The 15,938-nt window shown below is 44.7% G+C and overlaps 1 protein-coding gene and 1 long non-coding RNA gene across 14 annotated transcripts in view; one reads left to right on the top strand and one right to left on the bottom strand.

Moving 5' to 3' along the window:
• ZNF181 (zinc finger protein 181) overlaps window positions 1-9,639 on the bottom strand; it is a 37,303-nt gene extending 27,664 nt beyond the window's left edge. For 2 of the 12 annotated variants that reach the window (XM_047709686.1, XM_047709685.1), the window contains exons 1-4: window positions 9,311-9,587; window positions 8,490-8,552; window positions 1,716-1,836; window positions 1,180-1,254 (exon numbers count right to left, since the gene is read on the bottom strand). In XM_047709686.1, coding sequence (XP_047565642.1) covers window positions 1,180-1,254; window positions 1,716-1,836; window positions 8,490-8,498 — 205 coding nt within the window. In that variant the 5' untranslated portion in view covers window positions 8,499-8,552; window positions 9,311-9,587. The other 10 variants (XM_047709681.1, XM_047709679.1, XM_047709680.1 and 7 more) reach the window with 10 other exon arrangements.
• On the top strand, window positions 9,592-10,923 carry LOC125088490 (uncharacterized). 2 transcript variants are annotated; one of them, XR_007123721.1, is made up of 3 exons: window positions 9,592-9,998; window positions 10,159-10,303; window positions 10,403-10,923. It is a non-coding gene; the product is annotated as an uncharacterized LOC125088490 (long non-coding RNA). The 2 variants fall into 2 exon arrangements; XR_007123722.1 differs by having other exon boundaries at window positions 9,592-10,032.
• The last annotated feature ends 5,015 nt before the right edge of the window (window positions 10,924-15,938 follow it).

Here is a 15,938-nt window from a genome sequence, read left to right as displayed (position 1 = left end):
CTGAAATATATCAAGAAAGCAAAACACTGCTTTTTCTGTACTTCTTGAAAAGAAACTACTATGGTAGGAATAAGAGATAAGAAACAGAACACATCTCTACCCCCAGAAAGCACAGGACTGAATTCTCATTAAGTGATTTCTGAACAAAGTTCAAATGGAGCAGAGACTACAGCTAGCTCACAAAGATGGAAACAGAGTGTAATAAGGGAAATCAGTTAAAAACAGGCAATCAGTATGTGGAATAAAAGTGAAATTATCAGGAAAAAATACACAAAGTCTTCTGGATTCCAAGCCAATATCTATTTTGTACCTACATTTTTGTGAAAGACCACATTTTGTCTCACAGCCTTGGTTCTCCAACTTTCAATTAATCTCAATTTGCTGTCAGATTAGTATGCTTAAAATGCACAATTTATAGTAGTACATTAAAAAGTTAATAGTGGGGTGCCTGGGTGCCTCAGTGGATTAAAGCCTCTGCCTTCGGCTCAGGTCATGATCCCAGTGTCCTGAGATCAAGCCCTGCATTGGGCTCTCTGCCTGCCTCTCTGCCTACTTGTGATCTCTGTCAAATAAATAAATAAATCCTTAAAAAAAAAAAAAAAGTTAATGAACAAAATATTCTTTATCATTCAGATTTAGGCTTTAAGATCTGTATGAAATCATTATGTTACTGGACACTAGAAAGTATTGTTCCTAGAAACCTTTTTATACATTCTTTACTTCCTCTAACAGTTCCATTCACTTTTGACCTTTGAAGCTCAGCATTATGGGCAAAGCGATTTCCCATCTTACTGACAACCTTTCTTCACCTAAAACCATTGGTAATTTTTTCCATAGGTGGTCTTATTAAAGAGAACTTGCTTTTTTTTTTTTTCCCAAATGAAATAACAATTTGAATTATTATGATGGCAAAACCTTCACTTTTGATTAGATAATACAGAAAGATAATTTGGGATGGAAGAATGACTGTTTTAAAATCTAAGCTAAGAATGAATGAATAAATAAATAAATAAATAAAATCTAAGCTAAGGATCCCTTAATTTGTTATCTTTGGGATCTCTGAAGACAGTATCCTTAAAATACCCTAAATGCCTCCAACTTTCTACAAGCATGTTTAACAAATGCTTGTTTTGCCTGACCTCTTTTGCCTGATTCTCCACGACTTATCTAGAAACATACCTTTTTTCTCCATCCAAGGTTCTTTCCCATCCTCCAGTAAGGTGATCACATATGGCTTAGGTATGGAAAGACCTGCTTACAGGAAAAATACAGAACCTGTTTAAACTACGGTTTTCAGGGATGCCTGGGTGGCTCAGTTGGTTAAGCAGCTGCCTTCGGCTCAGGTCATGATCCCAGTGTCCTGGGATCGAGTCCCACATCGGGCTCCTTGCTCATCAGGGAGCCTGCTTCTCCCTCTGCCTGCCATTCTGTCTGCCTGTGCTCGCTCGCTCGCTCTCCTTCTCTCTGACAAATAAATAAATAAAATCTTTAAAAAATAAAAAAAATAAACTATGGTTTTCATGGATAAAAGGAACCAAAGGCAGTTTTGAAGGATGGTCACTGAAAGGGGAAGATAAACTTCAGGGAGGGCACAACAGAGCCCTACACCTCTTCGGGAACATGAAACAAAATCTCAGCCATTTACTTAGGAGAACCCCAGCAATTCTGGGGTGAAGAATTGTGAAAAACTGGGGTGAAGAGGGAGATATGCTTACCTAGAGAAACCAGGTTCTCATAATTCTGGACCATCACATCCTTGTATAAATCCCTCTGAGCAGAATCTAGCCATCCCCACTCTTCATGCGAGAAGTCTATGGCCACATCACTAAATGTCACCTGAAATAGCAAACGTATTTAGGCTCAGTCATAGCCAAGGCCACTTCCCTCGCCGGTAAAAGGGTAAAATTACCCTGGCTGTAGAAAAAAGGGAACAAGATTCAGTTGTGGCAATGACCAGGAATCTGATCTAACTTAAATAGTAATTGGATAATTATGTGCTTGGCATTGTTTTACAATAAGAGTAAGAGACGAGGGTGTGCCTGGGTAGCTCAGTCATTAAGCGTCTGCCTTCAGCTCAGGTCATGATCCCAGGGTCCTGATCAAGCCCCATATCGGGCTCCCTGCTCAGAGGGAGGCCTGCTTCTCCCCCTCTCACTCCCTCTGCTTGTAGTCCCTCTCTCGCTTTCTGGCAAATAAATAAAATCTTAAAAAAAAAAAAAAAAAAGACAAATACAAGAGCTTTGCTTCAGGAGAGTTAATTCTTGTTAAAAGGAAAAGAATTCTAAAATTGTTTTAAATCAGCATTCAACATTTGACAGCATATAGTCAAGTGCTTAGTTATGTTTTTTGTTGCTTACTTGATAGGTAAATAAAAATGATCCACTAAGGTTTAAAAAATCCAATACAGAAAAAAACATCCTTGAATGATAGAAATATACATAACTAATTTATAAACAAAAACCATTTATGGTATATAATTAAGCCCTGTATTGATAATCTATAATTAAAATAATTTGATACCGCTGGGCAAGAAGACTAAAGAATAGTTTATGCCATAGGCAGTTCATGAATTGGACCGTAAATAAGGGCAAAGAATTAGAGGACACATTTCAAGGAAAATATTCTAAGGAAACAGTACTCATTCATGATATTTTTTAAAGTAGCAGAACTTTAGAAAAAGCTCAAATATTTAGTGATAGTTTGTCAGTCAAATTATAGCAAAAAATGTATGCATTTTGGGCCACCTGGGTGGCTCAGTGGGTTAAAGCCTCTGCCTTCAGCTCAGGTCATGATCTCGGGGTCCTGGGATTGAGCCCCCCATCAGGCTCTGCTCAGCGGCAAGCCTGCTTCCCTGCCTGCTGCTCTGCCTACTTGTGATCTGTGTCAAATAAATAAATTATGCATTTAAAATGACATTCTTACTACTTTCACTGGTGAAATGGACATGGTTTGGCCGATGACAAAGTTTTCATTTTAAGAGTGGCTGATTCAATATTCTATTTGGATATTTTGCATGTACGTTCATTAGTGATACTGGTCTTTGGTTTTAAAGAGGTAACTTACCTTTGTCAGGTATTGGGGAAATAGTTAAAAATCACATCTGCCAAGCAGAAAATCCTCTCCAATATTCAGAAAACAACAGTTTTACTCCTGAATAAGCATCACAGCAGACTGTAACACACTTCATAGGCAATCACCAACGAGAGATTGCAAGGACAGAAAGAAATCTCACTCTTTAATAAAGCCGGGCATGTATAATCTATAACACAGACGTTTTCAAAATAAATAATTTGTCCTCAAGTAAGAGGACTTGGCAGCATCATTTGCATCATAGTTCATCCTAAATTCATCTGGTAATTGGAGTGGCCAACTGTGTTAACGCTTTTACCCCAAGAAAAATAAAACTTCCCCTAGCTTTATGACAGCAGGTAGTTAGAACTTGGATCCAGGAGCCTAAGCTAAACACCCACACAGACAGGGAGATAGAGGTACATTGTCCTTCATGTTTTCATTTCAAAGAGATGGCTGCAAGGCCCAAAGAAAGACTTTACTGGAGCACCTGGGTGGCTTTTGTCAGTTACGCATCTGCCTTTGGCTCAGGTCATGATCCCAGAGCCCTGGGATCGAGCCCCATGTCGGGCTCCCTGCTCAGTGAGGAGCCTGTTTCGCCCTCTCCCACTGCTGCTCCCCCTGTTTGTGGTCTCTCAAAGGAAGGAAGGAAAGAAAAAGGACTTTACTGACTTGGAAAATTGGTAGAGGCTTATTTAGCTCTGAAAAAGATTTACAGGCATCTCAAAGGGACAGAGAAAGGACTTATAATTACAGGTTTTTCTCAAAGGAAATACTCTAAAAAAGGGAGAAGGGAAGGATCTCTTTCCCTTTTGGAACCAGGGAAAATTCCTTTTTCATTTGTATTTATTCTTACCCAGGTATTAGGGTTATGCTAGCCTTATATGAATCAAAAAGTTTCCCGTCTTTTCCTACTTTCCACAGTGTTTTTGGTTTTTTTAGATTTTATTTTTTTGACAGACAGAGATCACAAGTAGGCAGAGAGGCAGGTGGCGGGGATGGGGGCGATGTGGGGGAAACAGGCTCGCTGCTGAGCAGAGAGCCCGATGTGAGGCTCAATCCCAGGACCCTGGGATCATGACCTCAGTTGAAAGCAGAGGCTTTAACCCACTGAGCCACCCAGGCGCCCCTCCACAATGGTTTTAAATGATTGGCTCTTACAAACCCCACTTGATAAACCAAATTTAAAAATCAATACCAGGGGCACCTGGGTCACTCAGTCAATCAAGCATCCAAAAATTTTCAACTCAGGACATGATCTTAGGATGGTGAGACTGAACCCCATGTCAGGCTCCATGCTTAGTAGTGAATCTGCTTGGGATTCTCTCTCTCTTCCCCTTTGCTCCCTCCCCGCTTCCCGCACACACACGCGCTCTCTAAAATAAATACATAAATCTTCCAAAAAATCAATACTAAATTAATGCATAGATACTATGTTTTATTCCACTAATGCAAAGATATTCCTTTTTTTTTTAAAGATTTTATTTATTTATTTGACAGATAGAGATCACAAGTAGGCAGAGAGGCAGGCAGAGAGAGAGAGGAGGAAGCAGGCTCCCTGCTGATCAGAGAGCCCAACGTGGGGCTTGATCCCAGGACCCTGGGACCATGACCTGAGCCGAAGGCAGAGGCTTTAACCCACTGAGCCACCCAGGCGCCCCTTTTAAGATTTTATTTATTTGAGAGAGAGCATGAGAAGGGAGGTCAGAGGGAGAAGCAGACTCCCCATGGAGCAGGGAGCCTGATGCAGAACTCGATCCTGGGACTCCAGGATCACAACCTGAGCGGAAGGCACTCACTTAACCAACTGAGCCACCCAAGCACCCAAGATATTTCATATTTTAAGTTTTGAACACACATTAATGAACATCATTGTATTAAGTCTACAAAAGAAAACTCACATAGTCTTATTAACAGATACCCTTTGTTTGTTCTTTCTTTCTTTCTTAAGATTTTATTTATTTGACAGAGATCACAAGCCCACAGAGAGGCAGGCAGAGAGAGAGGACAAAGCAGGTCCCCGCCGAGCAGAGCCTGACTCGGGGCTCGATCCCAGGACTCCGGAATCATGACCTGAGCCGAAGGCAGAGGCTTTAACCCACTGAGCCACCCAGGCACCCCTGTTCTTTATTTAGATGAGGGTTTCACAACCTTGGCACTACTGATATTTTAAGCGAGATAATTCTTTGTCGTGGGAGCTGTCCTGTGCATCGCAGACTATTTAGTAAGTAGTATCCCTAGCCTCTACCCATTAGATACTAGTGGCAATTCCCCTCTGCCCCCCTAGAATTATTCTTAGAAAATGAATTGTAAACCATAAGGGGTAATTGTGGAAGCAAGTGTCAGCAGCGTTCCCGGTCTCAGGCTACTGAACACTAATGAACAGGATCCCATGATCCCCTGGGGCAGGGCACAGGTTTAGAGCTATGGAAGAACATAGCCCTCAGCCCCCTTCCTGCACCTGGCGATTGCTAGCAGAAACATCCTGCTTCTCCCTTATCCCATGACTGCCTCCCTGCGTGCTGGCGCGTAGGGGAGGATGCAAGCCTGCTTTATGGCTTCAAGATAGTTGCCATCCCTCTGTACTCCTCTCCTACCTTTTGATGCACCCGTCCTTGCTTTTCTGATTAAAAAAATAAAAGCTTTGTGCAGAATTCAGCTGCACATAGCTGCTGTCTCCCTTGCAGAGGCAGTCCTGAACGGCCACTCAGATCGATGTCTGAGAACTTTATTTCAGTGCATGATGACATCTCCCCCAGGCTGTGACAACCAAAAATGTCTCCAGACATTATCAAATGTCCCTATGGGTAGGGCTAAGGGGGACAAAGTCACCCCTGTTTGAGAACCACCACTTTAGAAAATGTCTGTAGTTCCCTGAAAGTCTCTCTCCGCCCTACCTGTGCTCAAGGTGTTTCCTCAGTTTGGTGTAACTTCACTTACCTCTGCCTCCCTGGTACCATGGGCCACCAAAGCCAGTCCCAGCCCTGCTTCCCCAGGAATCCTTCAACGCTCTATCCCGCTTCAACTGCCTGTGCAGCCTAGGATGTTCAGTCATCTTTGTCCCCATTAGCACTAAGGATGTTTGTTCCAGCACCCATCTTAATGTTTTCTGCTTGCTTGCTTTCTTACTTTCCTACCAGCCCTGTACTGCTCAATACAGCCACTAGCCACATTTGGCTCTATAAGTTTAAATTAAAAATTAAAAGTAAAATTTAAAATTCTGTCTCTGGGTCACTTTAGTCATACTTCAAGCACTCAATAGTTACAGGGGGCTGATGGCTACCATACTGCAGCACACAGAACATTTCCACCACTGCAGAAAGTTCTCTTAGTGTTACACTAGATATCACATGTCACTCTACACTCAGATCCATGTACAGTTCTTCCTAACAGGTACTTCATACGTTTATAAAATGAATCAAGGTGGCTCAGTCAGTTAAGCATCGTACTCCTCATTTTGGCTCAGATCATGATCTCAGGGTCCTGGGATCAAGCCCTGTGTCAGGCTCCATGCTCAATGGGGAGTCGGCTGGAGATTCTCTCCCTCCCTCTCCCCCTCCTCCCCACTCTTGCTAGCATGTGCTCTCTTTAAATAAATCTTTAAGGAACGCCTGGGTGGCTCAGTTGGTTGAGCAGCTGCCTTCGGCTCAGGTCATGATCCCAGGATCCTGGGATCGAGTCCCACATCGGGCTCCTTGCTCGGCAGGGAGCCTGCTTCTCCCTCTGCCTCTGCCTGACACTCTGTCTGCCTGTGCTCCCACGTGCTCTCTCTCTCTCTCTCTCTAACAAATAAATAAAAAATAATAATTAAAAAATAAATAAATCTTTAAAAATGAATCAATGAATAATTTTGGCAACTAGTTCACTTTAGCTTTTACTTTAAAAAAGAACAGTTTTTCGGTGGCCTGGGTGGCTCAGTTAAGTGTCTGCCTCACACTCAGGTTGTGATCCCAGGGTCCTGGGATTGAGCCCCATATTGGGTTCCCTGCTCAGCAGAGAGCCTGCTTCTCCCTCTCCCTCTGCTGCTCCCCCCGTTTGTACTCTCTCTGTGTGTCACATAAATAAAATCTTTTTTAAAAAAAAGTTTTCGGGGCACCTGGGTGGCTCAGTGGGTTAAGCCTCTGCCTCCGGCTCAGGTCATGATCTCCAGTCCTGGGATCGAGCCCCACATCGGGCTCTCTGCTCAGCGGGGAGCCTGCTTCCCCGCTCTCTCTGCCTGGCTCTTTGCCTACTTGTGATCTCTGTCAAATAAATTTTAAAAATCTTAAAAAAAAAAAAGTTTTTCAATTCTAGTTACCTAATATTCCCAAGAAACCAGACTCTGCCCAACGTGTACATATGCCACTAATACCTTCCATGCAGGTTTCACCTGGCACTCCATGATTCTACCCTACCATTTCATGTTTTCAAAGCTTATTCACTCAACAGCTATCTACTAAGCCTCTGTTTTGTACCTGATACCACTCTGGGTACTGAAAACAGTCAACGAAAAACCAAAACAAAACAAAAAAATCCCTCCCTGAACGAGAAGACAAATAATGAACATATTTAGTAAACAAAGCGTGTATTCTCTAGTGATTGATAATCCCTATGGAAATCAAGCAGTGAGGAAAAGTAATTGTTAGAAAAGTTGACTGAGTGTTCAGGGAAGCTTTACTAAGAAAGTAACCACTGAGCAGAGATAGGAAGGAGGTAAGAATGCAAGCGTGTACATATCTGGGGAAAGAGGATTCCAAGCAGATGGCACAGCAATTTCCAAGGCCTGGAAGCTGTAGCCAGTGGCTAGAGCTCACAGGGAACTAGGAGACAAGAGAAGTTAAGATGAGATCAAAGGGATAAAAGCCTAAGTGCACAGAGCTTTTTAAGTCACTGTAGTACTCTGACATCTGAGTTAGGGTCACTGAAGAGTTTTAAGCTGAGCATGACAGGATGGTGGCAGTGGTGGTGGGTGTGACGTGTAACCAATGGTCAGGGTCTGTGGATATCCTGTGTGTGTTTTAGATCCAATTAGAGTGTCTGAAGTTATAAGAGAAAGGAAAGAATCACGATGACTCCAAACATCTCTTGACTTACAACTGAAAGGACTGATAATATCATTAACTGAGACCACATAATAGTACTTTTACAACCATAAAGCAAATAACCCCAAATTCCAAATTCGAATTTTGAATTGTAATAAAAAACAAAAGAAAAAGTTTTGCTCAAGACTACAGAGACTTTAAACAAAAATGGTAGAGAAGAGGAGCACTGAGAGAAGAGAGTACTTTGGAGTTCTCTGAGCTCCATCCTTTGCTATGATTAAAGGAAACACAGATCCGGTCCCTAAAAGGACTTTGTTAGGTAGGAGCTCGTAAGCAAAGCAAACACTCAAGAGTTCTGGTAAGATGGTTCAGGAAGATCTGGGGACATCACCGACTTACCTGGAACATGACTTGTCAACACAGTCCTCTTTCCAGCCTCCCGTCTTAAAGAAGAGTAGTGTCCTGAGAAAACAGATCAAGAACACAAAAAAGGACCCATGAAAAATGAGGCGTATCTCACAGCGCTGTGACACATCTACAAGTAAACACTGGGAATCACTTTCTAGGCCTTCATTCTTTCCCTAAACTAGCAGAGTGTTCTTGGCAGGGGTAGCCATTCCCCAGCTGCTACAGGCATGTAAATCGGGTACTACGGTATTTTTTTAGACTCCCAAAACAACAGTAACAATGTTAAGAGTCATTCAGTCTTCACAACTATGCAAGACAGACATTGACTTTATTCCACATTTCTTTCCTTTTTTTTTTTTAAGATTTTATTTATTTATTTATTTGTCAGAGAGAGAGAGGGAGAGAGAGCGAGCACAGGCAGACAGAATGGCAGGCAGAGGCAGAGGGAGAAGCAGGCTCCCTGATGAGCAAGGAGCCCGATGTGGGACTCGATCCCAGGACGCTGGGATCATGGCCTGAGCCGAAGGCAGCGGCTTAACCAACCGAGCCACCCAGGCGTCCCTCCACATTTCTTTTCTAAACGGTGAGAAAACAAACCCAGCGATGCTGAACCAATGCGTCGAAGGCTGCATAAGTGGGAAGAGTGACTTTCACCACTGGATTGCCCAAAAACCATCGCGAAGGGCGATTTCTCTCAGTGCGTAGGATGCACAATCACTCGCCCGTTTCCTTCTCGCAGCAACTCTGAGGTAAACGACACCCCTTGTACAGAGCAGACAGGCCCAGAAAGCTAAGGCCCTGCCGGGGCTTACCCCGCAGTGTAGACTCGGCAGCAGGAGGTTGTGGCGGCCGTGCCCGGCGCCGGTCGCACTGCCGGGACCCACACTTGCCTGAGTCCCTGCGGGCCCTCCCTGGCCCCGAAGGCCGGGCCCGGGGATCCAGAGCCCGCACCTCCTTGTACTCGATGCGGAGAGCGGACCACGGCCACTGCCGTGGTAAGAACTGCACGGCCCGGTGAGAATCCCGCCGCCTGCCTGAGATTACCGCGAGGCGGACGGAGGACAGAGCCCACACCGGAACAGCGTTTCCCAGCTTCCTCCGCGTCAGCAGCAAGTTACCTGTTCTTCGCGCGTCGCCCCATAAAACCACACTTCCCAGAAGGCTGCGCGTTCACGCGCGCTTTGGGGGCCCCGCGAGAAAGCCGAAGCATGCCACCGTCTGTACCCTTTGCTGCGGAGCTGCTCCGCTAGGACGCGCGCACCGAGTGTGGAGAGGACAGCGTGACGGCCCTCTGCGTGCTTCTTAAGTACAGTGGCGCGCGAAGCACAAAACTCCCCTTCCCAGAAAATGATGCGGCCGTGGAAAGTCCTCCCGTTCGCGGTTCGGCCCGCGCGACCGCCCTCCTGCCCGGAGGTGGGCAGCCTTGCTGGTGCCTGCGGAGAGCTGCGGTCTACAGTGGAAGGTCTCAAGTGAAATCCTGGGCTGCTCTGGCCCGCTCGGGTGGGTTCTGAGTGTCTGGCGCCGGCTTGCCCAGGTCTGTGGCTCCTAAAATGCCGTGTCCGGGCTGTCATGGCAACAGTTGTCAGCGAACAGACGACACTTGGAAATTCGTGCAGTCGCGTCAGGGCTGTGACACTGACTGCCACTGTCCTGTGTACAGGTCCTCGAAGGACTCAGAAACGGCGGCCTCTTTAAGCGCTTTAAGGAAAAAGGCCTTCAGTCCTGGAACCCATAGAGCCTGACCCACTACTGTCCCCAGAATCGCTGTCCTTGACCACCACCCCCAAGGCCCGCTGGTGGTAGACGTAAGTAGGACAAAGCAGTCTACTGCGGGTATATATTTGGGCTGTTTCCTTTACTTTCAAGTTTACTTTTACTTATAACTGTTCATTTTTTATTTTTAGATCCTATTTGTTAGAGAGAGTACAAGTAGGGAGAGCGGCAGGCAGAAGGAGAAGCAGGCTCGCCACTGAGCAAGGAGCCCCATGCGCTCCATCCAGGGACGCTGGGATCAAGAGCCGAAAGCAGATGCTTAACCCACTGAGCTTCCCAGGCGCCCGTGTTCATTTCATTTTAATTATGTTTATTTTTAAATTGTAGTGTGACTATGAATTTTCTTGTATATGTCAAGTACTTAAGTGCATAAAATTCATTCGACAATGCTTCCAGCTTGGTATATATCTTGTGGCTGTGGTATTTAATTCCTGTAGCAAGAGTAGTTGGTAAAAACCCTGGCATCAACTAGATACTCCTCAAGGCTTACAGAAGGTAACAAGATTTGCCAGTGCAAAGTATTTTCCCCTCCCTGTCTTCATTATACAATGACAAATTGTTTTCCAAAATTGTACCAATTTGCACTCTTGCCATGGTTTTGTTTTTGTTTTTGTTTTTTTTTAAGATTTTATTTATTTGGGGCGCCTGGGTGGCTCAGTGGGTTAAGCCGCTGGTCTTCGGCTCAGGTCATGATCTCGGAGTCCTGGGATCGAGCCCCGCATCGGGCTCTCTGCTCTCTCAGGGAGCCTGCTTCCTCCTCTCTCTCTGCCTGCCTCTCTGCCTGCTTGTGATCTCTCTGTCAAATTAAAAAAAAAAAAAAAGATTTTATTTATTTGACAGACAGACATCACAGGCAGAGAGAGAGGAGGAAGCAGGCTCCCTGCTGAGCAGAGAGCCCGATTTGGGGCTCGATCCCAGGACCCTGGGATCATGACCTGAGCTGAAGGCAGAGGCTTTAACCCACTGAGCCACCCAGGCACCCCATCTTGCCATGGTTTATAATTATTTTGGTTGCCAGTTATTACGGCCAGTACTGGATTTTGTGAAATTTTCAAATTTTGCCAATCTGATAAGTGTGAAATTATGACTCTATGTGGCTTAAGTTTGCATTTCTTTTTTTTTTTTTTTAGATTTTATTTATTTGACAGATAGAGATCACAAGTAGGCAGAGAGGCAGGCAGAGAGAGAGAGGAAGGGAAGCAGGCTCCCTGCTGAGCAGAGAGCCCCATGTGGGGCTCGATCCCAGAACCCTGAGATCATGACCTGAGCCAAAGGCAGAGACTTTAACCCACTGAGCCACCCAGGCGCCCCTAGGCCAAAGTTTTAAATCCAGGAGTCTAGTCTCAGTTCTCCTGTCATTGGTTTGAAGACCTGTCCATTCCAGTCTGGCCCAGGCCTGACCCCAGAATGTCCAGTGTAGAACCCGTGCAGAGCCTCCAACAAAACCTTCATGTTCTCTCCTTCCATCCTTGAGGGAATAGGACATCCTACATCACAGACTGTGTCACCAGCATTAGGTTCACACCAGGCTAGAGGGTGAACCCAGTGGGAAGTGTCAGGTGCGCATACCTTTGACCAGTAGTGTACACCCATTGTTTTGGTAGTTTGGCTGTGTTCCCTGAGGGAAACTAAGGGCTGGTGTCAAGGGCCCTGTTTGTGGCTATAATGGGAAGAGGGATGCCTTCTCATTTCTTTTCCTCCCTCTTGGATCATGGAGAAATTGGAATAAACCTTGCTTTACTTCCAAAAGAGACTTCATTTAGACCTTAAGCCTGAGAATACTATTCTTCATGGGGTTTACAAGGTAGAAAGCTCAAGTTTTTCCCACTAGCTGATACTGCATGATTTCTCTAAAAAGTGGCTTGGGGAAGATGAACATCAGTATGTAGGTTAGTCTGGGAAAATGAGTGGGTGGAAAGTTTTACTGGTTTTTTTTTTTTAAGTTCAGTGAACATTATAGCAAAATTTAGAGAAATATTTAACACTACCTTTAGAAAGTGACTTAACATGCTCATCTGTTGAAAGATATTATTAATAAATATAGGCATATTATGTGTATCCTTGTTCTTTTTAACTACTTCAACCCATTGTGAATGTTCTTGCAATATTAGTAACATACAACCTATGTAATCATTAGAATGTCTGCAGTGTTCCACATTAGGAATCATAAAAGTAACAGAGTTAAACAGTCTCCCTTGATGAACTTTTTCTTTGTGCTCAGATTTTTATTTAAATATGTAAAGAATATCCTTGTACATATATTGTTGCATATGTATTTGGTTTTTGGTTGTTCATGGTATATCCCTAGATGCTATATTACTGGTCAAAGAATTTCATTTTAGCCAACAGACACATGAAAAATATTCATCATCACTAGTCATCAGGGAGATTCAAATCAAAACCACATTGAGATTCCACCTTATACCAGTTAGAATGGCCAAAATTAGCAAGACAGGAAACAACAAGTGTTGGAGAGGATGCAGAGAAAGGGGAACCCTCTTACACTGTTGGTGGGAATACAAGTTGTGCAGCCACTTTGGAAAATAGTGTGGAGATTCCTTAAGAAATTCAAAACAGAGCTACCCTATGACTCTTCAATTGTACCACTAGGTATTTACTTTAAAGATACAGATGGAGGGACGCCTGGGTGGCTCAGTTGGTTGGGCCGCTGCCTTCGGCTCAGGTCATGATCCCAGCGTCCTGGGATCAAGTCCCACATCGGGCTCCTTGTTCTGTGGGGAGCCTGCTTCTCCCTCTGCCTCTGCCTGCCACTCTGTCTGTGCTCGCTCTCTCTCTCTGACAAATAAATAAAATCTTTAAAAAAAAAAAAAAAGATACAGATGGAGGGACGCCTGGGTGGCTCAGTTGGTTAAGCAGCTGCCTTCGGCTCAGGTCATGATCCCAGCGTCCTGGGATCGAGTCCCGCATCGGGCTCCTTGCTCATCAGGGAACCTGCTTCTCCCTCTGCCTCTGCCTGCCATTCTGTCTGCCTGTGGTCGCTCTCTCTCCCTCACTCTCTCTGACAAATAAATAAATAAAATCTTTAAAAAAAAAAAAGATACAGATGGAGTGAAAAGAAGGGCCATCTGTACCCCAACATTCATAGCAGCAATGGCCACAGTTGCCAAACTGTGGAAAGAGCCAAGATGTCCTTCAACAGACGAATGGATAAGGAAGATATGGTCCATATATATAATGGAATATTACGCCTCTCACCAAAAAGGATGAATACCCAACTTTTGTATCAACATGGACAAGACTGAAGATTATGCTGAGTGAAATAAGTCAAGCAGAGAGAGTCCGTTATCGTATGGTTTCACTTACTTGTTGAGCATAAGGAATCACATGGAGGACATTAGGAAAAGGAAAGGAAAAGTGAATGGGGGAAATCGGAGGGGGAGATGAGCCATGGGAGACTGTGGACTCTGGGAAATAAACTGAAGGTTTTGGAGGGGAGGGCGATGAGGGGATGGGTGAGCCTGGTGGTGGGTATTGAGGGCATGTATTGCATGGAACACTGGGTGTGGTGCATGAACAATGAGTCTTGGAACACTGCAAAAATAAAATAAAAATTCCTTTAAAGTTTTGTCATGAAAGAAGAAAGCAGAAAAGAATTTCATTTTACATTGAGCAAATTGAGAGCCAGGACAGGGATTTAAAAAGTAGAGAGACAGGACTGAATATTGTCTTCCAAAAATCCGTATGTTGGAGTCCCAATCTCCACCAGTAAGAGTGTGGCTGTATTTGGAGGTAGCGTATTTCCAGAAGTAATTAAGTTAAAATGAAGTTATTGGTTGGACCCTAATCCAATATGACTGTTGTACTTATAAAAGGAGGAAACTGGGACACAGACTTGTATAGAGGGAAGACCCCGTGGAGACAGCAAAGAGAAGCCTCAGAAGCCAACCCCATCGACACATTGATCCCGAACTCTAAGGCCCAGAACTGTGAGAAAATAATTATCTGCTGCCACCTACTCTGTGGTACTTTGTTATAACAGCCCTAGCAAGCTCCTTGGAACATGAACTTTATGAAAATAGCTAAAAGGCTGAGGGAAAAAAAGGTCTCTGTGACTATATATGTGTGTGTTTATATCTCTCTGTGGATGTTCGCATATGTGTGTGACCATTTGTTCATTTCCATGTAGGCAAGTCCTTGGGTGAATGGGACTTATCTTTGCAATTATATACTTGTGTACCTTTCCCTGGATGTGCCTGTCCTTGCGTGACTCTGTATATTTTTCTCTCCCTGTGTCTTTCCATATTCTTCCTTGATGTGTATGTGCTCGAGTGTGTATCTGTGTGTAGCACTGAATGTGTCTGCATCGGTGCATGCGTGTCTGGGGGGGTTTCTTTCTGTTTGCCCAGGTGTATCTGTGAGCATTTTTCTTGGTGTGTATGTGTGGGTGCCTTTGTGTACTGACATCTGTGTATCCTGTGTGTGTTTTTGTCTCACTGTCTTAAAGAGTATTTGGCTGTCTACTCCTGCGTTTCTTTTTTTTTTTTTTTTTTAAAGATTTTTTATTTATTTATTTGACAGAGACAGAGATCACAAGCAGGCAGAGAGGCAGGCAGAGAGAGAGAGGAGGAAGCAGGTTCTCCGCTGAGCAGAGAGCCCGATGCGGGGCTTGATCCCAGAACCCTGAGATCATGACCTGAGCCAAAGGCAGCGGCTTAACCCGCTGAGCCACACAGGCGCCCCTACTCCCGCGTTTCTGTAACACATGTCCTGTAGGCATGTGTGGGGGTGGGATGGGGGTGTGACACTTCTATCTCCAGCTCATAGCAACCCCCTCAACTCCAGACCTGTAGATCTAATCAGATACTCAATGCGCCATCTTGGATGTCTGCTGAAAAGGTCAAATCCAATGTGTCCAAAACACATTGAGGGCAAAGAGCTCTTCATTGCCTCCTGCTCCAGAACTGGTCCTCCCTCTGGCTTTCAGATCTCGGGACACAGCAACTGTATCTTTCCAGATGCTCAGAGTAAAAACTTCATTGCCATCCTTGACTCCTTTTATTTCTTCCTGTATGCGAATGGTTGGCGTATTCTGTCCAATTTACTTTTCAGTGTACCCCAGAGCCACCACTTCTCATCACCACTATGACCATGGTGGGCCCACCTACGACTGTCTCTCTCCCTCCACTGTACCATCCCCTCACTAGCTTCCATCCTAACCCCCCAAAGTCTGATCTTACCACAGAAACTAAGGGATCCTCTTAGACCATCTCATTCTCCTTCTGAGAACCCTCAGTGGTTCCCCTCTCTTGTCCAAGTCAGAGCCCTCGCAATGGCCTCTCCTCTGTGACCTCTCTGTGATACATCTCCTATTCCTCCCAAATCTCACTCTTCTGTAGCCACACTCCCCTCCTTGATTTTTATTTTTAAGCAACTGTGCAAACATGGAAATGTCCCCCAAAGATAACGAATCCCTGGAACCTGTGTGCCTTAATATGGCAAAATGATTTTTGCCAATGTGATTAATTTTAAGATTTTAGTTATTTATTTGACAGATCACAAGTAGGCAGAGAGGCAGGCAGAGAGAGAGGAGGAAGCAGGCTCCCTGCTGAGCAGAGAGCCCGATGCGGGGCTCGATCCCAGGACCCTGAGATCATGACCTGAGCCGAAGGCAGAAGCTTAACCCACTGAGCCACCCAGGCGCCCTGC

The sequence above is a fragment of the Lutra lutra genome, chromosome 17 (genome assembly GCF_902655055.1).
Source record: "Lutra lutra chromosome 17, mLutLut1.2, whole genome shotgun sequence".
NCBI lineage: Eukaryota > Metazoa > Chordata > Mammalia > Carnivora > Mustelidae > Lutra > Lutra lutra.
This window is presented reverse-complemented; position numbering and strand designations above follow the sequence as displayed.